Source organism: Colossoma macropomum, unplaced genomic scaffold, assembly GCF_904425465.1.
Source record: "Colossoma macropomum unplaced genomic scaffold, Colossoma_macropomum, whole genome shotgun sequence".
NCBI lineage: Eukaryota > Metazoa > Chordata > Actinopteri > Characiformes > Serrasalmidae > Colossoma > Colossoma macropomum.
The window spans coordinates 3,524,889-3,551,531 of NW_023494791.1; the positions used below are offsets into that span (position 1 = coordinate 3,524,889).

General features: G+C 38.4%; 1 protein-coding gene across 1 annotated transcript; it reads left to right on the forward strand.

Annotated features, from left to right (window-relative positions):
* The first annotated feature begins 2,510 nt into the window (after positions 1-2,510).
* On the forward strand, positions 2,511-19,052 carry fbxo9 (F-box protein 9). The gene is made up of 13 exons (XM_036573665.1): positions 2,511-2,717; positions 4,164-4,241; positions 5,313-5,435; positions 7,141-7,198; positions 7,280-7,379; positions 7,662-7,786; positions 8,001-8,115; positions 11,519-11,637; positions 11,805-11,895; positions 12,106-12,201; positions 15,162-15,255; positions 16,210-16,364; positions 18,545-19,052. Exons 1-13 carry the CDS (start codon positions 2,715-2,717, stop codon positions 18,651-18,653), a joined length of 1,266 nt encoding a protein of 421 aa, XP_036429558.1. The 5' UTR covers positions 2,511-2,714; the 3' UTR covers positions 18,654-19,052.
* The last annotated feature ends 7,591 nt before the right edge of the window (positions 19,053-26,643 follow it).

Genomic DNA, 26,643 nt, shown 5'->3' on the forward strand with positions numbered 1-26,643 from the left:
ACCACCACATCAGTGTTATTGCAGTGCTGAGAATGATCCACCACCCAAATAGTATCTGCTCTGTGAGGGTCCATGGGGGTTCTGACCACTGAAGAACAGGGTAAAAGGGGGCTAACAAAGTATCAGAGAAACAGATGGACTACAGTCTGTAACTGTAGAACTACAAAGTGCACCTATATAGTAAGTGGAGCTGATAAAATGGACAATGAGCGTAGAAACAAGGAGGTGGTCATAATGTTATGCCTGTTCGGCGTATGTCCATATCCTAGATTTCTGTATGGTTATGTATAATGCCAGACAGCTAAATTCATGAACAAATTCATTTAAATGTTCTCTTCATAATAACACAGTGATTCTGAATGAACTTCTCATTCAGTCTCATAGTGATCTAAGATGTGTATACAGAATGAATTTTGAACCTCTTTTTTTCAGAACGACAGAGTCTTTTGTTAATCATTTAACACAGATGGTTTTGGGTCAGACTCTGGCCCGGCTCTTCCGTTCCTGCACGACAAACCAGCTGTAAACTGTGAAGAAACCATGTTTACTTTGGCTGGATTAAACCATGCAGGCAGGCAAAAAACAACCAGTTCATTTCATTTATTATTTTGTGTTTCGTTGCATTTTATTCATTTACTCCAACAGTCCTGCTGAAAAAAGACCATTAGAACTATTAGGATTAAGACCTGGTGGGTTTTTTTAGTGGGAATTGGCTTAAGGTTTACCATTTGATACCACTATTTTCCTATAGGACATCTTTATATCCCTTCAGGAAACCATCAAATGCATCTGGGATCAGTCCCAAAACACCTGTTAAGCCATTAGAGTCCTTTACACTGTGATATCAACCACAGGAAAACACACAATACTGTCTACTGGACTGGATTACTGACTACTGGACACCACCAGGAACCAACAGAGACTTTGAATAGATTCTGTGTTTTGTTTCTTGTTTTGTTTTGTTTTTTTAGCTGCAAGGTTCTGTGTGTATGGGCTGTACTCAATACTATGGAAGTTTCTGGCAGCAGTATCTCAAAATTTTGCATCTCGTTATAATGACTTAAGTCAAAAGTAATAACTTATTTTCAATCAACATACAGTCTGACTATGTCAAAACATTGACTGTCAAAACAATAACAATGGCAAAATAATGACTTATCTAGTAATAATCTAGTAAAAATCTAGTGTTTAGTAATAATTATTTAAAATAATCACTTTCTTGAAATGTAATATTTATCTCAATACAGTATCCTAAAATATTGAGAGAATAAACATTTTTTGGGGGGATATTAAGTCAATATTTAGAGAAAAACAGGTCAGTATTTCAAGATATTAAGTCATTTTTTGTTAGAACGAGTAATTGTTTTATAAATCATTACTGATCAAAAATCAGTACTTCAAGAAAATGTCATCATTTTGGGAAAAAAGTCATTTCGATGTAAATATCTGGACAAAGCACGTCGTTATGTTCAGATACTAAGACAATATTGCAAGAAAATAAGTTAAAATTAATTTTAAATACTAAGTCAGTACTTTTGAAAGATTAGATAGATAGATAGATAGATGATAGATAGATAGATAGATAGATAGATACTTTATTGATCCCGAAGGAAATTTAGCAGACAGTATCAGTCACACAACACAGAACAGTAATAATAATAAGGATGATACAATATAAAAAGATCAAGAAATACAAAAAAAACTATCTACATATCTATATATACAAACAGAAATATACAGAAATCTGCAATAAGATAAGATCTATAACCTGAGTAGTATTTATATTGTATTTATATTGTATCACTATTAGTATTTATATTGATTATCTATCAGTGGATTAGTATTTATATAGAGCTACGAGCTAAGCCAATTTTTGTGAAGTAATCCTGACAGAAACAGAGAAGGAGGGAAAAAGTAGGCCGTTTTTCCTCTATCTGGCGGGAAAAATACAGAGCCTCTAAGGGGCCGTGGTCAAAAAAAAAAAAAAAGTTAATGACATTGCATGCCCTCGCAAATGTTTTGAGTTCCCTCGCAAATGTTTCGCATTACGATGCAACAGTTTGCATTCACTTGCAAAAGCTGTGCTTTGCTTAAGCTCAGAGACGGAGCAGCTCATTGAATTTTACGTTGATCTTGGATTGAAATATAAAGACATGGTGTCGCTTCTCAAAATCAAACATGATTAGTGACTCAAACTGAGACTGAGGTCGAGGGTCCTCGTACAGTAAAAGCTACATTCATAGACACTGCAGAGAACAACTGCTGAATAAACTCAGCACAGACTGGCCAAACTGGGAAAACAGCTTTTAACGTTAAATATGCTTAAAGCAAAGCTCTAATGTGGGCAGTGTCTTTGGGCATCTCCGGTCCTACTTTTGCTTGCTGTCTGGCGAGCATATATTTTGCGAGGGAACGCAAAACATTTGCGAGGGAACGCAATGTCATGAACTTTCATGGGCCTCTACGCTGAACTTTTATTTTGAAACTGAAAGCGAGCCGTTGAGGGGTGTAAGGTTTCGCTCCGCTCCGCTCGGACCTAAAGCGGGCGACCTGCTTCAGACTCCGACCCCGCTCCGCTCTCTCCGGGATGGCTGCCGTGTGGCGAGCGCGTAAATTCGCCCGCTGTGTGGTCCGTTTCTCCGACCGTGATCTGTAAACGACGTCGAGAATAAGCGTTTCGGGCGTCAGAAGCAGAGCTCGCATACACGCCGACCATGGTAAACACGCAGTAGCGTCTGTAGCTTGTGTTAGCCAGTTAGCATGCTAATAGGCTAACCCTGCGGTGTTGTGCTAAACGTCGTCGTTATTACGAGGCTGAAGTTGCTTCCTATTGACATTTCCCCGTTCCACCTTAAATGGAAGCTACAGCAGTTGCATTTTGGCGCCTGCCCCATTTAAGGTGGGACGGTAAATTCGAACGAGAATGCGTCTGCTGCGCCATTTAAGGTGGAACGGGAAAATTCTTCAGCTTCGTGTCGCTGTTTGGTATGACGTGTCCAGTTAGCCTGCTGTAGCTAACGTTAGCTTAAGTGCTGAACTTGCTTGTAAAGAAATCCAGCCTGCAGTTAATCAGGCAGATACTGCAGAATAAACTCCAACCTGCAAATATAACTATATTTATTGGTATCTTGTTGAAGAGGCAGCTGGCTGGCTGATAGCTCCATAGACGTGCTCACCTAACTGGCTAATTTTAGGTTTGGCAGTGTGTCACTAATAGCAGAAGTAGATCAGGGTCGGGCGTCCAAAACATTGCTGTTAACATTGCACAGCAAATTGCTAGGCGAGTGCAATAGGAGTAACATTACTGTACAACTCAGTTTGTAATGCTCCAAATCCAGTATTTCCCAAATTTCTCAATTGCCCAGTCCTTGAGATGTAAACAGAGTGATTCGGAGTGGTTTGGTGTGAAATGGTTCAGCTTTCTTTACAGTGGTGGTGATGGAAACCAGGGGCCGGTATGTCTACAGCACAAATATAGCCATTTTATTTACTATCCAAAACCATCAGTGAAGCTTTCTGAGCTTTTACATGGAAAGTTGATGGTAAAATAGTGGAAAATCTGAAAAAAAGGTTTTCTTGGAGGACTGTTTTGCCTTTCAACACCTTTTATGTCAGGAATGGATTAAACTAAATGGATTAAAATGTGTTTTAAGGCAAAAGTTTATCATGAAAATATCATAAGGCGATGTGTCAGGCATGAGGCAGTGTCTATCTAACCGTTTTCTGTAAAAAAAAACAAAAAAAAAGTTCTGTGAGGGAGCTTTTAGAGGTGGCTGTCTGGTTCTGTTCCCCACCAGTGTGAACAGTTCTCCATAAGATAACACTTTATTAACCCCCAAAGGGAATTTGGAGACGTAAATTTCACATGAAACCACTCTAAATGACTTTGTTTACATTTTATCTATTTAATGAGGTAGAATTTTTTGAAAAATCGGTGGGGTTCTCCTTTAGGGAGGTGCTTTTTTTTTCCTCTCTTCAGGCTTGCAAAATCACTCACCCAGTGTTTGGTGAATGTTTAACTACTGAAACTATATATTTACAGTAGGTTTTGTCAGTATTTGTACACCTGCTTCTCGATGGGCCTACAACACTATGCAGATTGTGTGCTGCTAAACCATGCATTTGGTCTTATCAGCAATGGTTAACTTTTTTCCCTCCAACAGGCTGAAGGCAGCAAGAATGCTGGTACTGGATCTGTTGAAGAGGAAGAGGATGAAAATTCTGAAGACTCTAATCTGCAGGTCAGTGATCAGACATCAGTCATGCTCTATCTTAAATGGGAAGTCCACAGTTTTTCTAAAATTTCTGCATAATTCAGTGTTGGAGATGTAAAGAGTCTTTCAGAGTGGTTTGGTGTGAAATGGATGATTGTAGAGACTTGCATTTCTTTACAGTGGTGGTGATAGGAACCAGGAGTCACCATGACTACAATACAAATACAGACATTTTATTTACTATCCAAAACCACCAGTGAACCTACACGAGTCTTTTGAGTTTTATGTGGAATGTTGACGGTAAAATAGTGGAAAATATGAAAAAATAGTTTTCTTTGGGGACTATTTTGCCCCACCACACCCTTCATGTACCTCTCTGCCATGAATGAATTAAACTAAATGAATTAAAATATGTCTTAAGCCAAAACCTTATCTCAAAATTATCATAAAACAATGTGTCAAAATATAGCCATTTTATTAAAAAAAAATATATATATATATGTATATGTATGTATGCATGTATGTGTATATATATATGTATATGTATGTATGCATGTATGTGTATATATATATATATATATATATATATATATATATATGTATATATATGTATATGTGTATATATATATATATATATATATATGTATATGTGTATGTGGATATATATATACACACATATATATATATATATATATATATATATATATGTATCCAAAATAAAAAGCCTACACGTCTTCTGAGTTTTTATATGTAATGTTAAGGAAGGTTAAATGCAGGTTAAATCTGCCCAATCCTTATTTCAAAGGTATTTAAAAACCATGTCAGGCATCAGTCGATATGTTAATAACTATTCCATGTAATTTTCTGTGAAGGAGGTTTTAGAGACATTAAGTTTTTCAGATGTCTGGTTCCCATCAACAGCACTGTGAACATTTCAGACTTCATAATTTTCTCTAAAAGGAATTTCTACATCAGTCAAATCTGCATGACCTGTTTACATTTTATGCATTTAATTATGCAGAAATGTTCTTCCTAATTTAGGGACTGCATGTTTTGGGATTCTCATTATTAATAATAATCCGTCCAATCCTTTTGCAGCTGGAGCTCAGTGCTTTTAGGGCTCAGTGGATGTCTGAGCTGCTGCCCAGCTCTGGTACAAAGAAAGGCATCTCCAGGGCTGCTGATTTGAAAAAGAAACAGGAGCTGGCCAGAGAGGAAAAGGTGGGCATTACTGACGCTGTTGCACATAGTGTGTCGTTGAATGTTATGTTTCAGGGTGGGAAATATACTATGCTAGGTGTTTTCATGACCTGTGATATGTATCACTGTGTTTTGTTTTTCTGAGATGTGAGTTATAACAGACAAAATACACAAGCAAAACAGGAGTGACTCATTAAAAAATGCTTTCCGCAACTAAAGAGACAATTCAGCCAACATTAACATCACACTTCACTGGAACTAAGGGGCCCAAACCCTGATAAACAGGCCCAGCCCATCATCCCTCCTCCACCAAACTGTACTGTTGTCACTGTGCATTCTGATAAGTAGTGTTTTCCTGGCAGCCCCCAAACCCAGACTCGTCCATCAGACTTATAGATAGTGAAGCCTGGTCCATCACTCCACCGCTCCAGGGTCCAGCCGACACTTGGCATTGCACATAGTGATCCTTGGCTTGTGTGCAGCTGCTTGGTCAAAGAAAGCCATGGCGGCTCCACACTTTGGGTTTGTCTGCTGCTTTGTGGCTGAGCTGTTGTTGCTTCTAGATGCTTCCATTTCACAATAACAGAACATACAGTTGACCAGGGCAGTAGTGTGTCACTGACCTCTTTAGTACGACCCTTTCTGCTGCCAGTATTTGTCTATGTGGATTGCATGGCTATATGCTTGATTTTATACACCTGCACAATGGGTGTGGCTGAAACACTTAAACTAAATATTTAGGAGGTGTGTCCACATACATGGCCATATAGTGTACATCACTACATGTCCATACATAAAAGACATATTATACATAAAAATTGCATCATAATAAGCTTTTCTGACCCTGTATATTCAGTATAGGCAATACGTAAAAGAACACAACAAGAAATTTTCATTAAAAAAAGATTCAGAAGAGATTCCCATGGGGTGAAGCATTTTTCACTACTGTAAAAGATCGAGAGTTCATATCACAATAATACCGGGGTCCAAAAAAACATGACAAGACCTTCTTGGACCCCTGATTTTGAACTCTTAACTATACAGGATCAGAAAAGATTATTATGATGTAATTTTTATGTATATTATGTATAATGTGTTTTATGTATAATATATATTTAAAAGCAAATTAACCTTTATTACCCTGATCTGCCCTCTACTGCACAGTGTTGCCTCGGGGCAACAAACACATTTTCCTCACGTTACAATAATATTACACATATTTAAAGACAAACGACAAGGTTAACAGTAGAGGAAAGAGGGTGAGTAAATTAATAAAAAGCATGTATTTGGTCATACTGTCTCTTTAGGCACTTTTATACTTCTTTTTAACATTCAATATAGTCGTTATGGGAATTTGCGGAAATATGCATAGAAGCAACATTGTGTGACAGTGGAATGAATTTAGCCAGTCACAAGCACACAGCATCATATCATTTCTTCTAATTGGTGCACAATGTTGCCTCAAGGCAACATACCCCAGAAGAACCCTTGCACACAGTATTATTTTTAAAAATGTATTTATTTTTTAATTTAATTTAATAATCAGGTCCATTTATGCAAGAAAGGTGAACGTTTAAAAAAATCTCTCCTAATGCATGCAGTAGAGGGTTAAAATAATGCTGTTATAATGAATGAAGGTAATTCCAAGTATGTTGTTCACTGTCAAAAGTACTCATAAAAATGATTGTGAATAAAACAGTCTCATTGTGAATTCTCTCTGCTTCAGGCTCGAGAGCTGTTTCTGAAAGCTGTAGAGGAGGAACAAAATGGAGCTGTTTACGAAGGTACCTGGTGCCTTTAAAGTGAACAATAAAAAAAATAATGGATATGACCTGGATATGTAACTGCATCTTTTGATGTTGCAGCCGTCAAGTACTATAAGAGTGCAATGCAGCTTGTGCCTGACATTGAGTTTAAGATCAACTACAACAGATCTCCTGATCCAGATAGAGTTGGCGGGAGCTAGTAAGTCCACTGGACAGTACATTGTCTTACTTGTGCATTTAAACAAGTACATTCTTCGTACTTGGTGATGATTGTTCCTTAACGTAATGACTGTGGAGTAGACACGTGTATGAAATATTACAAAGACTTTTTTAGAGTTTTATTGGCCGTAGCTTTGACTGCGCGCCTCCTTTTGAACGGCAAATAAAAGGATTTCCTCACAAATTGTCAATATTTAATTGTCTTTTTCTCTCTCTTGCGCTTTTGCGATTTCTTTTGTTGTGTTTTTCTTTGTCTCTCCAGCCTGGAGGAGAATGAAAACGAGATAGATGATCTCCTTGCGTACTTCCAACAGCAGCTGACTGTTGAGCACTCCTCTCAGAAGATCTGTGAGCCTGAGGTGGAAACATCTCAGGTGCATATTTCAGGTAACAGTATGCATCTTTCATATTTCGCACTTTTTCAGATCACGTGGGTTGTGCAGAAATAAGTCCTATAATTTATCATGGCTTTCAGATTAGCAAAATTTAAATCAGTGCAGAATTAAACCCTTGATCCAGGGTGCATGTGAGGAATTATGATATTCCTAAAAGCCTCTTTGAGGTTTCATGAAATATGGTCCTTGTGCTTTGTGTCCCACAGCTTTGCCAATGGAGGTGCTGATGTATATCTTCCGCTGGGTGGTGTCCTGTGACTTGGACATGCGCGCTCTAGAGCAGCTCTCCCTTGTCTGCAGGGGTTTCTACATCTGTGCAAGGTGGGCTGTCGGGCATACTACATGATGTTTGGAAATCTGAACCATCTCAGTGTAGTGTTGCACTTACACCTTCATTAAATTAAAGGGCAATATACACCGATCAGGCAGCACTGCTGTGACTGATCCACTCGTACTACCGCAGCACACACTAACACACCACCACCACATCAGTGTTACTGCAGTGCTGAGAATGATCCACCACCCAAATAGTACCTGCTCTGTGAGGGTCCATGGGGGTCCTGACCACTGAAGAACAGGGTAAAAGGGGGCTAACAAAGTATCAGAGAAACAGATGGACTACAGTCTGTAACTGTAGAACTACAAAATGCTACAAGAAGTAGTATAAGCCTGTAGCCCTGGATTTTTGAGTAGGGATCTTTAGAGCCACGTTCACAAACACCCTGCTCAAATAAGCGGCAGGGCAAATTGTATGAAAGGAAAAGAAAACGAATCAGAGTTTATATACACTTAATTCATAGTTTATTAGATACACTTATCTTGTACACCAGGCACTGCATATATGCAAGTACCATATAGGTGCAGGTTGTAGGTCTCTTGTAGGTTTTTTACCTGTCCTCTACCACGTCCATCAATGGAAAGGGACACCATAGCTGACCAGATATTATTTGAAAGGGCTTCAGTCAGTAATTGTACACCTATAAAGTGCACCTTTATGGTACTGATACAATTTTCATTAAAGGGGAACTGCACCAATTTTTCAGAATTTTTGCATAATTATTTAATTAAGAGGTAAACAAAGTCTTTCGGAGTGGTTTCATGTGAAATGCTCTGTCCTGGAGTCAGAATTGTTCGTAGTAGTGGTGATAGGAACCAAACCGCCTAAAACAGAGGTCACTAATAGGCAGATTGTGGTATGAGTCCGGACCCAGACGCTGCCCTATGCGGACCTGGACCTATAACCGATAAACTATGGAGAATTCTTTAATTTTGACAGGGTGGTCATATTTTAATCAGCGTAAATTTTCTTGTGAGACTCACAGACCAATCGCATGCGTTGTCAATATCACACATGATAAGCCAATTACGATGAGCACTGAGACTCAAGCGAGTGACGCACACACACGGGAGGGACGAGGCGAGAGACAGCAGTCGGAGAAGAAAGTGAGTCAGAGGGAAGTTATTTCACATGTCGTGATCTAAAAAGAGAAAACTGACAATAAATCTTGTTGAAATATGACTGAATTGTACTTTATTTGATTTGACATTCATTGTTGACTGTTTAAGATGTTGATATACCTACTAGGCTACTTCAGTAAACAGTATATGGCACTGAATCATGATGTAATGTAGACATTATGATGTTCCGGACCTTTGCCTGAGGATATTTTCTCTAACTGGACCTTATTGAATTTAATTAAAGACCCCTGGTCTAAAATGTTTAATGCCTTTGAAAGCTACCATGTCCAATTGTGTTGCCTGATGCCTGAGATGCTGTTAAGACAGTGCTGATAGTTTTAAGAAAGTTTTTGGTCTACAGCATTATCATTTAAAATCCATTCATAGCGGAGAGGTACATGCAGGGTGTTGTAAGGTAATATAGTCCCCAAAAAAGCACATTATTTTGCATTTATAACACATTTATCATTATGAGCAGTACATATACACAGGTTCACAGGTGGTTTTGGATAGCAAATAAAAGAAATGTCTATATATGTGTGTTCCAGTCACCACCACTGTAAAGAAATAATTCACTTAATTATTTTAATAACTAAATCTTAGTGATTTAATTAAGCTGAAAATGTTAAAACCGGTGTAATTCCCATTTAAGTGTAGTTACAGGATAGGTGTACAGAACTGGCAATGGAGTCTAATTAGGTAATAGCTTAGGAGGAATTCCAGGTGTGGTCTTTCTCCTACAGCTGTATTGCTCTATTCAGATTCTTTTGCTCAGATCCGATCTTTCTGACTTCTCGGTTCACGTCCATGTGGCCATGTGATTAGTATCTGTCTTTAGAGTGAATAAACCTGCGCTTAGTAACTGCGCATTAGTGAACCACATGATTCAACAAACTAATGAGCAGCACAAGCTTAGTGACAAAAATAATTTGAGCCCTGAGCGGCTCTCAGATGTTCATTTTTAGAGGGAGACAAAGTGGAGAAATCATTCAGATGCATTGCTTTTGCAGCATTAACATTAATGCTGCTGCAGTGTTCATGCCGAATTACGGTGCATGCACAGCAGGGGAACCAAAAAAAAGTGATGAATTTGTATCTGACCATTCTCATCAAAGTTGCAAGGCCCCAAATCAGACATGTAGCCAATGCAGGGCCACATATGAAAGCAGCTCAGATCTAGATTTGTGATTTGTGCCACTTGTGTCACATTTAAGGCAAACATCATATTTCATAATCATATTTCTGCTTTACCAGTTGAAATGAAAATGCTGAAAGAAAAAAAAGACAGATATTTGAATAGCGTGACTGAGTTGTAATCTAATGGTTCACACTCACACCATATATAAAGTAAGACCTTCTACGTCTGTGTAGATCAGGGGTCGGCAACATGCGGCTCTTTTACTGCCCTATTGCGGCTCCACAGCAGAATTAGGTTCTTATGTAAAAATAAAATAATCCTTCTTTGCAGTAAAATAAAGCTCTGCTGATCGTTCAACACAGTTTAACAATAAATGGTCTTAAACTCTGGAGTTAATGTAGAACTGCTAATTCACCCTTTAACCTTGAAGATCAGCACAGACTGCTGGTCACTTTGCTACACAGACAACAGTCTCACCCAGCCAGTAGCTAACGAAAAGGCAAAGAGAAAGAATTAAGACCAGTATTGATCATTTGGAGGCTATTTGCATTTATAAGCGCTCAGCTGGTTTCCTGATACGTTTAATCTGCAGCGAGAAACTGACAAACACTAAAAAGTCAGCTTCTTGTTTGAATTACCCTGTTCCACCTTAAATGGTGCAGCAGTTGCATTCTTGCACCTCAAACACCACTAAAGGTGGAACAGGAAAATTCGAACAAGAAACTGGCGAATGAGAAGCGACTTCAGCCTCGTAAAAAATTGAACGTTGAGACATTTTACAAGAAACTGTTCTACTTTTGTGGAAAAGTTTCCTGCTGGAGATGCGAGAAAAGCAACTATAGCTGAGCTAAAGCTTAAAGCAGAGCAAAGTGAGTCTGTTTTTGTTTATATTTTTTAGCCTGTAGTACATTAACACATACTGAGACAGACAAGATGGGAAAATGTTACTTCAATAAAATGCCATAATGTTGTGGCTCCCAAGGTGGTTTGCATGTTGTTGAAAGGACAAAGTGGCTCTTTGGTTTTAGAAAATTTATATCAAGACTGTTTTCCCCCAGTTATGCACTAATGAACATGATCATTGCTCTGTAAAGTTTGATGTGTATTAACTCTGATGTGTCCTCACAGAGACCCTGAGATTTGGCGTGCTGCCTGTTTGAGGGTTTGGGGCCGGAACTGCACCAAAATTCTGCCCTTCACCTCCTGGAGGGAGATGTTTTTAGAGAGGCCACGTGTGCGCTATGATGGTAAACTGCGTGTGCTTTGTGTTTTTAATATATATATATATATATATATATATATATATATATATATATATATATATATATATATATATATATATATATATATATATATACACACATTTTAACCTTTTAACTTAGAGCTAATGCATTTTCTGCTCTGATCCTTGCAGGTGTTTACATCAGCAAAACTTCGTACATCCGCCAAGGCGAGGAGTCTCTGGATGGCTTCTATAGGAAGTGGCACCAGGTGGAGTACTACAGGTAGGCTTGCTGCTCTAAGCCTTTTTCCTGCACCTATTTTCAACTCAGAGAGGGTTTAAGTAGCTAATGAGTTTGTTTGCAATAGGCCAGCACTTCAGATCTGCACTGCAGGGCCCTTGAGGACCTGGATAACGGGAAAAAATCATTACAAGTGACCGATACATGACAGGCTCTCACTGTTTTCTTGTCTGAACTTTGTGTGTTGTCCAGGTACCTCCGCTTCTTCCCTGATGGTCAAGTGATGATGTTGACCGCCCCTGAGGAGCCTCTGGCCACTGTTCCACGTCTGCGTAGCAGGAACTCGAGGTGTTTGTCTTTGGATCCTCCAGTTAGCAAACCTGTTCTGAGCTCAAATATCAAATAGTAAAATAGTAAATAGTAGTAGGTGGTAAACCGGTTTATCGGGTTAAAACATTTTTCGCAGGTATGAGTTTTTCCATAACTGTTTATATCGGTATGCCTACATTTAGCACAGATAATGAGAAACATGCTGACATAAGCTTTAATTGAGTAGCTTAGGGAGGTTTCAGTCATGTTTTAAATGAAAACACAGCAGCTCCTTGATTACCTCCCGCTGTTTTGTCTGTTACATTTGAAGTAGTCTACTTTGTTTTTGAGGCAGTGGATGTAAAGGCATGGACAGTATTTTGGGGTTAGACTTAGAATAACATGCACAGCAATCGGTCTGTTACCTTCCTCTCGTACCGTCTCACTAGTTCCAGCTGGTACTGAAGCATAAATGACTGATATTTTCCAAATTCCAGCAGTGTCTGATGGTCAGAGAGGTGAGTCTATGAGACATTAGAGACAAAATGCTTGAGAAATTTGATGGCGCTGAAGTTAGCTTCTTATTCAAATTTCCCGTTCTACCTTAAATGGTGCAGCAGTAACATTTATATGCCTATACAGGTGCCAGACTGTAATTACCTCTCCATGTAAGTTGGAATAGAAAATTAGAACAAAAAGCTGCCGAATAAGAAGCCAATTTCAGCCCAATAGAAATGAAGAGACACAAAATTTAGCAGCGTTGTGCCAGGCCCACAGGGCTAGTGCCAGAAATCAGTATTGCCATAGGTTTATCAATATATTGTTCAGTTTTTACAGTTTTGCACAACAGAAAGATCTCAGATTTACTTCGGTTGGTGAAAATTATTTTTATTATAAGAAATCTCAGAATAATAATTAGCATTCTTAATAGCCAAAAATAGGTTTGCTTAGAAATGTATTTTTTTAATTAGATATTTATATATAAGACACTGTTGCATATACTAAAATCACACATTTTAATTAGACTGTGATATACGTTTTTGGCCATACCACCCACTACTGGCAACAAGTAGATCTGTGTAGTATAATTGTTTAATATTTTTGATTAACTGTGTGCTGTGAGCATCTTGACCAATCCAAGTGATTTTATGAATCAAGGTTTTTCATGCAATGCAGCAAAAGTAAATAAGTTTGGTCAAAATAATGCAGACTAATCTTTTGACCATGTTACATTATTGATTCATCACTCACTGAATTCTTAGGTGTCTAACTCTAGAAGCAGGAAACCTTATAATCACAGCCTTCAAGCTGCATGACTTCACTGAAACCGTGTAGTACATGGTTACCATTAAAATCATCAGCAACAACAGCAGTTTATCTGGTTTTGATCTTTACGAATGGTAGTTAGAGAGAGACTGAGGGAAAGAGCAGAAGGAGTAGGCCGGAATATTTCCTTGCTAATGTACCTGTGTGCCTCCCAGCCACCTGCAGTCTGATCAGATGATTTAAAATAAAACAGAAAGTGAGAATCAAATCTGGAGGTTAACTGGCCAACGTGTGGAAAAACTGTAGATTGGGGCCCAATCCCATTTCACCCCTTACCCCTACCACTTAGCCCTTAGCCCTCCATTTCTAGGGGTAAAGTGTCCCACTTTTTTACTAGATAGAGGGGGAGGGCAAAGTGTTGGGGCTACATGACCGTCCAAACGGAGGTTTTTCAGAGACTCCAAACAGTGTTATGAGAAAAAAAGAAAAACCAGCAAGATGGCTGAACAAGAGACCAAAGAAATGAATCCATTAAGAAAAATACAGTAACATTGTATTATCCATGTCGTTTCAAAGTGTTATGGTCCTTTTCGTCATAACAAGCATAAAAAAATCACTAAATAGTCCAGCAGTTTTGACGCCTGAAGCGCCAGAATGCAACTGCTGCTCCATTTAAGGTGGAACGGGAAAATTTGAACGAGAAGCTGGCGAATATCTGACTTCAGCTTCATATCACTGAAGAATTAGGGGAGGGTGATAATAAATAATTGCCCCCCTCTTTGAAGGCATATGATGCCCTAAATGTAACTAAAGCCCAGCAGTGAGGAGCTGAACTTTACCCTCCTCTGCTGTCACTGCAGACTGGCAGGGTCGCCTACAGAGCAGCGCTGGTAGCTGTTAATGAAGTGATGCTCTTTTTATTTGAGGGTCCCGTTTCAGAGGGAAGATTTCAACCACTACCCTGTAACTCAGTTCCAAGGTGCAAGGTGACACTCAAGAACATGGGGTAGGGCTAAAAATAAGAAATGGGAATTGGCCTTGATTTCCCATGCCCCAGCCTCATTCAGCCATATATCCCTTTATAGAGGTAAACCAAACGGGTTGACACCTATATATTTTGCAATGCACATCATGATAGCTTTGTTACAAAAGCTGTAATGCAAAAGCATCACACAAGACTAACACATCCCTTTTTTCAGACTTTTTATGCTGAAGGTAGTTTGTCACACTGCCAGTTCATGAGCTCTGCAATATAAGGTTAAATTTCCTCGCTTAAACTTAAGACAATGTTCAGTAATAATTTGATATAATTAGCTAGCTACAAAACATCATTCACATTAATGTTGTGCTTGCCAGTTTATCATTCACAACAGTGTTTAGTCACAAATTTCACACCACTCCTTTCCATGGACATGACAGAGCAGTCCTGGTAGACGTTCTGCTTTGCATTATGTAAACGCAGCTGATATTCTAGTATTATAATCGACATGATTGTGTTCTGTCTGTATAATGCAGCTCAGGATGTCTATTCGTCTTTGCTCGTAAAGATATAAAGAGTTTTGCTCCTTAACTAAAAGATCTGTCTATAATTCAGGTTCTCGTCTCAACTGTCTGCTGTTCAGGAACAAATGTGATTTATATGATTTGGTTGAATCATCCTCAAAAATGAAAAACAAATGAAATCATGCTGTGTTTTACTCCAAGTTCTGAAACACTGTCTCTGTTTTGCACAGGATGGAGTCCATCCTGTTTGGCCACTACCGGCTGTCCCAGGACACGGACAATCAAACCAAAGTTTATGTTGTCGTCTCCAAGAGAAAAGAAGAGGTGGGTTTTGTTCAAAGTACAGAATTTTGAGGTTCTGATTTTGATGATGTAGCAGGACAATATGTATATAAAATCTACATTTAACTTACTGCCAAATACCCTGTATGTCCAGGTGTTCAGTTGCGCACATACAGCTTGTATAATCTCCATATAAAAGCTTTGACCAATAGAATGGGAAGCTCTGGAGTAGCTGCACATGAGCCTATGGTCCCCATGCCAAGCACAGGCTAGAGGGATATAAAACCCCCCAGCGTTGGGCTGTGGCGCAGTGGTACTGCGTTCTCTGGAGTGATGGAGCTCTCAACTTTGGATTGACCCAGATCACTAGTTGACAGACTTGTGACTCAACACTGACTCACCCTTAACCGAACTCAAGAGGGAAATTCCACCCATGAAAATTTTTCCATGATTAAACGGTTAAGATGTAAACAAAGTCATTCAGAGTGGTTTGGTGTGAATTTCTCCTTTATAGAAAAACGTAAGTCAGAATTGTTCACAGTGGTGGTGATAGGAACTAGACGTCCACGGGGGAAAAGGGGGCTAACAAAGTATGCAGAGAAACAGATGGACTACAGTCTGTAACTGTAGAACTACAAAGTGCACCTATATAGTAAGTGGAGCTGATAAAATGGACAATGAGCATAGAAACAAGGAGGTGGTCATAATGTTATGCCTGATCGGTGTATATGACAAATATATATGACGCTAACTAGACAGGACAACAAAACAGTACACACAAATTCGGCTCTCATAACAGACTGCAGTTGTTTTACTTGATTTTAGTTAAGTTTTAAAGTGATTTTGGTACGTTTTTAGTTATTCATTTTTATTATTCTGTTCTTATTTATTTTAATGTTGCCAAGATATCGAGTCACTGGCTTGTTTATCACAGTTTTCTCTTGCATTTCAAGTTAACTTAGTGGTAAACGGCATGTATTTCTCCTCTGTGGGCAGAAGGTGCCCGAATACCAGAGAAGCCGGTTCTGCAGGCGGAACCCAGCCCCCGACTCTGACCGCACCTTCCATGTGGGGCTGCAGCTGTCCTCTGGGGGTCGCCAGCGCTTCAACAAGCTGGTGTGGATCCACCACTCTTGTCACATCACCTACAGGTAAATTTATTAGCTACAACCTGAAAGGCATTAACCTTTTGATTCATCACCACCAGAAGATGGCAGTAACTTAACATAAAGGTCATTTACTCAGTGTTAAGCACATTGTGCTTATCTCTGTGAGTAGTAGCCGGTATCCAGAGGTCCTTAAAGTCTTGAAGTCTGATTTTAGTCTTAAAGTCTTTCATTTTAATATTTTTGTCTCCAAAGTGTTAAATATGCTACACTCTAGTACCACTGAATGCACTGTGACTGATGTATTTATGTGCGGTTAGTACATTGAAAATAACCTTTTCAACTCCTTGGAACCACCGGTGGTTCCAAAACACACTTCATCATATTCTTCATAATATTCATATAAGCTACATTCTAAAGGTGGGGGTCATATGAGAGCTGTAACTGTCTTCTTTCCAGTCAAATAGATGGGTGATGTAATTTTAAACCCTTATAATAAAAGAAGCTGAACTCACCATTTTTTTTTCTACTGAAAGTCGACCCATTTTTCCACAAATCTGGGCTATAAACTATAAACAGATGGCGTCTCTTCAGTGATCTGCTCTGTAAAAATTATTTTTATAAAAAAATACAAAGAGCGTCTAAGATTTTTGGCTTTCAGCAGTGAACTGTAAGCATATAGCAATATGTGTGATCATAAAACACATGTTCTGTTAATTTGAGGGGAACTTTTACAAAAAATAAATAAAATAAAAATTATTTCATGCAGTTACTGAGTAATTTGCCTTACGATTTGGCCATGTAAATTCAGATGGACAAACGAAAATATACCCTGGTCAATACATAGGCTATTTCCCTAGATTCCCTCATTGTGCTAATTGTCTTCACATTAAAACTGGTATTAAAGACTTCATCTTAGATTTTATGCACCTAGAATACAGTTAATATTTTCTTATATCTCAACCTTTATGTCTGCTTTTATATTGTTTCAGGGCTGTACATAAAAAAATTGAGCATGTAGTGCTGATGCTATTAAAGTTGCAAGTGTTGTAGCACAAAATTTTTTTTAGCACTCAGAAGTTACATAAAATGCTTAAACATATAAAAAAATGGCATTTAACTGGGTAAAAAAACAAACAGCATGTGAAAGGTTTGTGTTTTATGATGGTCTTTTTGTGAAATGTACAGAAAATTTTGTCTAATAATTCAGGTTCCTCACAAGGGGGCGCTATTAGTGTTTGAGCGCAGAGAAACCCACACCAACAGTAATGCATGTATGATTGGAGTCATAAATTTCTAATTGGCAAGCTAACTTGTTTATTGCCTAAAGGCAAGGTTGTTAAGTGTTATTTAATATACGTTTTTTAGTTTTTATATTCTGAAATCAGCGTAAAGATGATATGTAGGCTAAAGATGGGAAAGGCAGCAGGGTTGCCTTAGCTTTCAGATCCAGAGATGTGTTTACAAGGACTTTCTTTCGGGAGGCACACAGTAAAATCTTAAATTGTAGCTGGCTTTGCATACGACATTCCAGCCCCAATATAAACAGTTTTTGGGAGTTTTTTTACATTGTAAGGCCCTTTGTTTACAAACATTTAGATTTGTTCTCTATTGTTCGTATTACCTGATGGACTACAATCACCATAAACACAAGAACTTAACATGGCAGCTCACATGATGCTGGGCAGGTTACTTGGGCAGTGGGGAAATGCTGAATATCACTCACACCAAGTAGTTACAGCTCACAAATGTGAATAATTGAATTTGAATAATTGACTACAATCTTGGACTCGACAAAATAATGTGAATAACTTAATTTGAATAATTGACTGCATCTTAGACTCAAAGCAGTAATGTGAATAATTTGAATAATTGACTACAATCTTGGAAACAAAGTAATGTGAATAATTGAATTAGAATAACTGACTGCATCTTGGACTCAAAACAATAATGTGAATAATTGACTAAAATATTGGACTCAGAACCATAATGGGAATAACTGAATTTGAATAATTGACTACAATCTTGAACTCAACAAAATAATGGGAATAATTGAATTTGAATAATTGACTAAAATCTTGGACTCAAAACCATAATGGGAATAACTGAATTTGAATAATTGACTACAATCTTGAACTCAACAAAATAATGTGAATAATTGAATTTGAATAATTGACTAAAATCTTGGACTCATGTTCCCTTGTTTTTCTTTTCCACTCTTCCAGATCAACTGGAGAAACTGTCATCACTGCATTTGACTTGGATAAAATGTACACCCCTTTGTTTTTTGCACGAGTGAAGAGCTTCACTGCCTTTTCAGAGCGCCCCCTGTAGGGTGAGCTGAGAGATGCATGTGGAACGTCAGCCCATCCAAAGGTTTATGCATAATTCTCTCCACCATGCGCATCATCCCTCACCTAGTCTTTGCTTTGAGCATGAGGCTGCTTCTGATGAATGTAAAGATAATGTTTGTTTGAGGTTTTTAGAATTCTTATTAGCAGCATTACAGGTTTTTCTGTCTGTTTTAACTGATGTAGTAACAGATTTACCATCGTAAACACAGGTATAGTGTGTTAATTTGTCTAAGCTAAAGTATAAAGAAAGCAGCTGTCTTTTGCTCACTTTACATCAATAATGAATGTTTTCACATTGTTTTTTTTTCTGTGTGGATTTCAGTGTGAGGAAATATGTCTACTGATGACTGGAACAACCAAATAAACATGTTAAAGATTTTTTTGTTTGTTAAATGTTTGTATATAAACCCCAGGCTAAAAGTGTGTGGACACCCCTTTTGATTAGTGGGTTCGGTTATTTCACCGTCACCCACTGCTATCAGGTGCGTAAACAGGTGCAGCTATTCTGTGTATACAAGACTGGCAGTAGAGTGGATCATACAGAAGAGCTCAGTGATGTAAGATGCAGCAGCATCATAGAATGCCTCTCTTCCAACAAATCAAATTTTTGACCTGCTAGATTTTCGATCGGTTCACTGTAAGCGCTTTTATTTTTAAGTGGAAATGGGTTTCCGTGGCCGAGCAGCTGCACACAAGCCAAAGATCACTATGCGCAATGCCAAGCGTCGGCTGGAGTGGTGTAAAGCGCCACCACTGGACTCTGGAGCAGTGGAAACGTGTTCTCTGGATTGATGAATCACATATCACAGTCTGTTTGTCTGATGGATGAATCTGGGTTCAGTGGATGCCAGGAGAACGCTACCTACTGGAATCCATAGTGCCAGCAGTAAAGTTTGGTGGAGGAGGGATGATGGGCTGGGCTGTTTCTCAGGGTCCCCTTAGTTCCAGTGAAGGGTGATATTAATGCTACAGCACACAAAGTTTATTGTTTCCAGCTTTGTGGCGGCTCCTGTTCCAGCATGACTGAGCCCCTGTGCACAAAGCAGCTCCATGGTTTGTTGAGTTTGGCTGTGATAAAACTTGATTGTCCTGCACAGATCACTGACCTCAGCTCCATCCAACACCTTTGGAATGAATTGGAACAAAAAGTGTGAGCCAGGCCTTGTACCACAATACCAGTGCCTGAGCTCGCACATCCTCTTGTGGCTGAATGGAAGTGAAAAACCTCCCAGAAGAGGCTGTTATAGCAGGGAGATTCACCCGAATGAGGAGCAGCTTAGGGAGCGTCTGAGTTTGATACATGTAGATGTTTAGACCTCGTCAACTTTAACATCCTGAGACGAGTGTGAGTCTGTCGTAAGGTTAAGAAAACATTTAAGAATATAATATTTTCAAGAATTCCACTTGTTCTTAGAATTATTCTTAAGAAAATAGTTAAGAAAAGAAAATAAGATCATTCTTAAGATGTTCGAAAAAGAACAATTTCTCATAACTTTTCTTAAGAATAAAGTTAAGAGAAAACACACATTAAGAAGTTATTCAACTCTGCTTCAACCCTTATAACACACCTGATCCAGCTTTGCGGGGGGTTTGTATGTGAGAGTCATTTATGTGGGATCTGAACTCTCCAGGGTGGTGGACCTCCAGAACCAGGATTGAGCAACCCCTGCATTAGTGTTTTAGGCAGCGTAACAGTGGATATTCACTTGTGCATGCAAAATTGAAATTCTCACTCCAGTCACCTCAACCAAAGTGGGCAACCTTGATAAGGGAATAATTATACCAGTGGAAATGGTTTAGAACAACGGCTTCTAAAATGGCTTCTTCTTTCCAAAGGCGTTATTCATACAGTGCTATCAGCAACCCCAGGTTACATTCAGCCTCTTATCTGCCTTATCTTCAATTCAACCTTCTTGAGTGCAAAGGAGGGAAAAACAATGTTGTACTTATGGTATTTTATATTTTATGTTTTATATTTTCCAATATGTCAACCTCAGCAACTAAATAGAACTTGTGCACTAAAATGAGCAGAAAATCTGTTATATTTAAATGTTTTCTCTGTAGTCAGAGTTGAAAACACATTTGGGACTCAGACTTCAGACTTAAATGTTTAGCATTGAGTGGCTCTATACCTTTATTATGTTTATTTTATTAAAACTAGTGAATGAACATTCCATTTTGTCACTGCCAAAACAGTCATAACACTACATAACTTTACCAAATGTTTCAGTAGTGACTGTTTCAGTAGTGACCATTTTGGCTCATTTTGAGCAGAACTCAAAAAGCCAGTACATGACTAGCAAAGCTGTTACCAGCTGTTCACACACCATTATATTTTTTTCATTAAAACACAAAAAGTACTTGATTGCAGATAATATGTGTTTCAGTAGTGACAGTTCTTAATGTTCCACACTGATTTTCAGACTTTGGGACACATTTACTTCAAAGCAATGGGATCTACCTGCTCACCATGTGGCCATGAAGGACAGGCATGCAACCTCACTGCAGGGGTGTGGCTAAAATAAGGCTAAAACTTGGCAAAGTTTCAGCAAAGTCCTTATAGGACAGTCTGTTCACTCGATGACCATCTTTGCAACATTTACTGTAGAACAACTTCCTTGCTAATACAGTGCTGCAGCTAGGCTGATGCTAATACTGCACTTATTTGTTGACATTTTTTAATATGGCCCCTTTCTATAGTGAAGCCCAGATAGTAATAGGATAGCAGGCCACTGTTAGCCTGCTGACGGCAAAGCTGGCAGCCCACCGGCTTTTTGCTTAGTGTTTTCCAGGCAGCCCACTGCTAGTTAAGTAGAGTATTAGACAAAATGGCGCTTTTCAGTGCTTATTATTTCACTCGCAGTCCAGTTTACTTATTTTACCTTCACTTCTTTCTTCCGTTATCCTTTGTAAATTAGTAAATAATTACAGCAGTAATATCATAAATAAAGCTGGTCATACAGTTTTATACTGTAATCAATCTAGCTCAGTATCAGCAACAACATTTTCATCAAAATCATTTTATATTACATTTTTTCTCAATAGTTTGTGATATTTGTCTTAATTCATTTTCCAAAATGAAAGGCTGAAAATCTATTTACGAAGGTTAAAAACTAGTTAGACCTTGTATGCAGGACAATAATCTGGGTCTGAGGTTGAACCAGCAGTATGAAGTCAGCAGGGTGCTGACCTTAACCAGCCACAGGATCAATATTTGCCTGCTGTCTTTGGAATTAGCAACCAAACGACCTAGTTAATTAAGCAACTTATGTTGCTAATAATATCATGTATAGAACATCTAGGTTGGTAGATGTCTAGTGCTACACTTTAGAACCCATGTGTCAAACACAATCCTATCCAACCCACAAAATATTTACATTTTCTATTAATATTAGCGTGTTTCACAATGCACTGCAGTCCCCAGCATGCACTGCAATGTGCACTCCAACCCCAACAACAGTCTATGGTTACACCTCAATTCTACACTGTTACGGCATTTGGCAGACATATTTATCCAGAACAACTTACAGTTTAATCATTTTACACAGGTAGGTGAAGGTGGTGTTGGGAGTCTTGCCCAAGGACTCTTATTGGTATAGTGTAGGGTGTTTACCCAGGTGGGGACTGAACCCCAGTCTGCAGCATAGAAGGCAGAGGTGTTACCCACTACACTACACCAGCACCAGTCATATCACCAAGCAACTGCACTTCAGCCAATATAAACACCTAACATCAGCTCAGCTGCTCAGAAATTGAGCCCGAGTCTTAATAAACTTGCAGGAAACAAAGGACGCCAGGTGTCTAGTTCAAGCAAATCGGTAGGTTTGAAAGACTGAGCTCCTGGGATAGTTAAATTTTGAAAATTTCAAGTATTCATGTGACCTGTCCAGGGTGTTTCCTGCCTTCCGCCCAATGACAGCTGGGATAGGCTCTAGCACCCCACCACGACCCAGAAGGATAAGCGGTTTAGATGATGGATGGATGGAAGTATTCATGTAATATTTCAAGGTCTATTACAAGTGCCTGTATTTTGCTGCTGAAGGTTTTGCGTGTTTTGAATAAACAATGGTCAGTTTGGGTTTCAGCACAACATCAATTTAAAATGAAATAAACACATAGTTGTTCTCTGGCCCACGGATCTGTTGAGATTTCTCAATACGGCCCTTTTATCGGTTAAGTTTGACTCATGTAGAACGACTGGACTGATTGTGAATACTGCACAACAGAACAACTCGGTGGCCTCAAAAATCTGGGTCCGTTTTTTCACAACAAACTACTTTCATAACAGACGACTATAATCCACCCATAACGTGTTCAGTATAACTTCAAGGTTTAAAGGATTGAAATCAGGGCAAATTTGATCTAGAACATGACATTTGATAAGGATTACAGAAGAGATGGACTGGACACTGGCTTGCTCCACTCTGTTAATATTGCATTTTAAAGGTCCAGCGGTCAACACACAATCTAATGCCTTTGTCTCTGAAACACGTGAAATCATGTCCCACGGTTTTAGACTGTGCTCCACCTCCACGTCTACCTTGAATCTGTGGTGATAACACTGCTTCACTTGCTAACCTTGTGTACTTTGTGCTGTGGTGTGTCCAGCCGTGTTCAGGAAAGCTATTCCAGATTTATGGGACAGGCTGAAAGAATTATTCTCTATAATAGCCTACTGTAATTATGCCCTATGGATAAGGCTGTTTATGTGAACTCACTTAATCAATTATGTGTAAGTGACCCCTATTAAACACACTTAAAAGCTCTACTGACTTCCTATGAGACATGAGAGGCCTCGAGAATGCAGCTCTTTGGCCGCTGTAACAGTCTTCGATAAGAAGTCTGCAGCACACGTTTTGGATTAGAATGTAATTTGTATTCGCTCGGCTAAGCTCCCCCTTCTGGTTCCTAAACTGTCAGTTGGCTAAGCTCCTTAAGAGGACTTTGGGGCTGCAGTTGTGGAATAAACTGTCCAAATCGTACAGAAAATGAACGGTCATTTCATGCTATTCCCAGTGAGACATGCCTTGAGTCCATAGTGAATGGGACACATCTGTTGATAGAGGGGGACACAGAAAGTTCTGATTCAAACACTGAAGAAGGCTTGTTGCAAATTGTCACAGTGGAGTTTGATATTAGGCTTAATTGAATTGAATATTTGGTGTCCAAAGCTTGCTTCTTGTGTGTTGCACTGAAGCTATGAGGCAAATGTAGCTAATGAGTAATGGACGACTAAGCCACCTCAGATCTTTATAGATGTCTATTACATTAGCCTTTGGCAAAAACTAAGGCTGGGGTTACGCTGCGAAACTTACATAGAACTTTGGTTGCTTGAAACCTACATGAAACTAAATTTCACTTGAGTTGCATAATGTAAAGCAATCAAACTTTCATGTAAGTTTCACAGCATAACACCAGCCTTAGTTGTGCCTAAGGCTAATGATCTTAGGCAGCATAGTCCCTGTGAAAGTTGCTTGAAACTTACATGAAACTAAATTTCACTTGAGTTGCATAATGTAAAAGCACCTGCAACTCATCTGAAACTCTCAACAAGTTTCATGAATGATAACGTATCATGTGATTGCATAGAATGACATAGTATCAAACTATTAATTATCAGGATCTGTGTATCTAGACATACATATATGATACTATATATTTCTGATATTAGCATTTTAAACACTTTATATATCAAGGGTTCTTTAGAAAAGACAGTGGTTCTATATACAGCCATGAACACTCAAAGAACCCTCTGCATGATTAAAGGCTTCTTTGCATCATGAAAGCATTTTTCACATTAATGGAAAATGTGCTGCAGATGGTTCTAAATAGAACCTTTTCGAAAAGGGTTCTATTTAGCACCAAAAAGGGTTCTTCTATTGTTATATTGTCAAGCTGCAACAATACACAACTTTTGTGCAACAACACACAAAAGATGGTTCTTCAAGGGTTTTTATTAAATGGTTCTATATAGAACTATGAACATTTAAAGAACCCTTTGCATGTTTAAAGGGTTCTTTGCATGGCAAAATAGTTCTTCAGATTGATGGAGAATGAGCTGTAGATGGTCCTAGATAGAACCTTTTTGAAAAGATTCTATATAGAAATAAAAAGGGTTCTTCTATTGTTATGATGTCAAGCTTGTAACGACAGAAGAACATTTTGGTGCTATATAGAACCGTTTAGTAAAGTACCGTTGAAGAACCATCTTTTTTTAGTGCGACCTCGTGGATTAATCAAAAGAATTGTGTGCGACTTTGATTTCTTTTGATTTCCAAGTTGAAGTAAAATTATGTTGCACGCTGCTCAAAAAAGACGGTTCTGTAAGGGTTCTTTAGGAAAGACAGTGGTGTAAACACTCAAGAACCTCTGCAGGGGGAGACAATAATGACCATAGACAATAACTGATAAAGTAAATACAGAATCCAGAAATGGATACTTGAATCATAACAAGCTCAAATTAAACAATATATATTTTAAATTATATGTACCCCATAACCCCCCCACTCCCCCAATGGACCACTCCAATAGAGTTCTACTGAGCATGTCTGAATGTGCCCAGGCATTATTTAAGAACAGTTAAACTAAGCTTGGGCCTTTTCCAAGACCAGGAAGGTAAATGCAGCCCATGTAAGTATTCCAAGTTGTAAATCTGCTGCTAGTATCATGATGTAAAGCTCAGTAGCTCAATACTTTAACTGTAAAAGGTGATATTATGTACCAAGCTAGCAAAATTTGATATAGTAATGAGACATAAACAGCAGCATTAGCTGGTCAAATGGTGAGAGAAACTACTGTAGAACCAGAGCAGAGACAGAACGGGACTGAAATAAGAGGGAATATGAAGGAAATACATTTGACTAGGGAAACTAGTTTGTTCATTCTGTCACAGTAATGAATAACATTTATAATTTACATTCTGTATCAACATGTTTGAGTCTCTTTCTTTTTTTAATATCAATAAAAACTAAAAAAAAGCGCAAAAATGTGAACAATGGTTCTTCGTTCCACCAAAGATGACAAAGCAAAAAGTTAATCAAATTCATATCATAATAAAAACATCTCACAGAAATGTGATCTTGATTAAACATTTAGAATCCATGTTCTCAACAGAACGTCTCTGCTTGTTTCAATGATTTAATTCATATAAAATTAAACCATGTTTTTTTATTTGAAATTGGTTTGAATAAGTCAGTTCTAATTAGAGAAATCAAGCACATGACACGTTGGACACTAATACCTTTATTCAAATCGCAATGACAGATCACTGTTTCTATGGCAGCTTCTATTTCTATTCTATTTTCTGGGTGTGATTTTAACAGTGTTGCTACATCATAGGGAAACACATCTCCACTTCACAGCTGTGAAACAATAAGGAACTCATATCAGCTACTTTGGATATTTTGGCCTATATGCCAACATTTAAGGCATGTACTGACTAAATAATATGGCCATACTCGAAATACTGAGGCATCCCAATAATGAACACCACAGTGACCTAGAACATCATAAGCGATATGCTCAGAGAGGATGGCTACATACGTCTTTTAAGGCAATATTAGGAATGAACTGAAAGAAAAGATAACAACAAACAGTACACAAACAGCCCAGCGTCATTTTAGCACAAATAAGCGGGCTTTCAAAACGCTGTGCGGTCCTAGATTTGCCTAAAAAAGTCAAGTTTAACATTATTTGGTGAGATGTATGTACTTAACAGCACACATAACAGTGACAGAGCCACATTAATAACAGCATTAGCAGGTGGATTATCAAGTTGATGGTGGTGCAGAATTCATGGTGTCAGAAGTGGGATTGAACTGGTATCTCTTGATTAATGCTTCTGATATAACTTCAGTTTTGTTCATTGATACAATTGACTACTATTGCTTTAGACACTGCAATTAAAACTACGTAGACTGAAACTGTTAGTTTTTAACAGCATAGCAGTCGTCAAATTTGGAAGTATTATA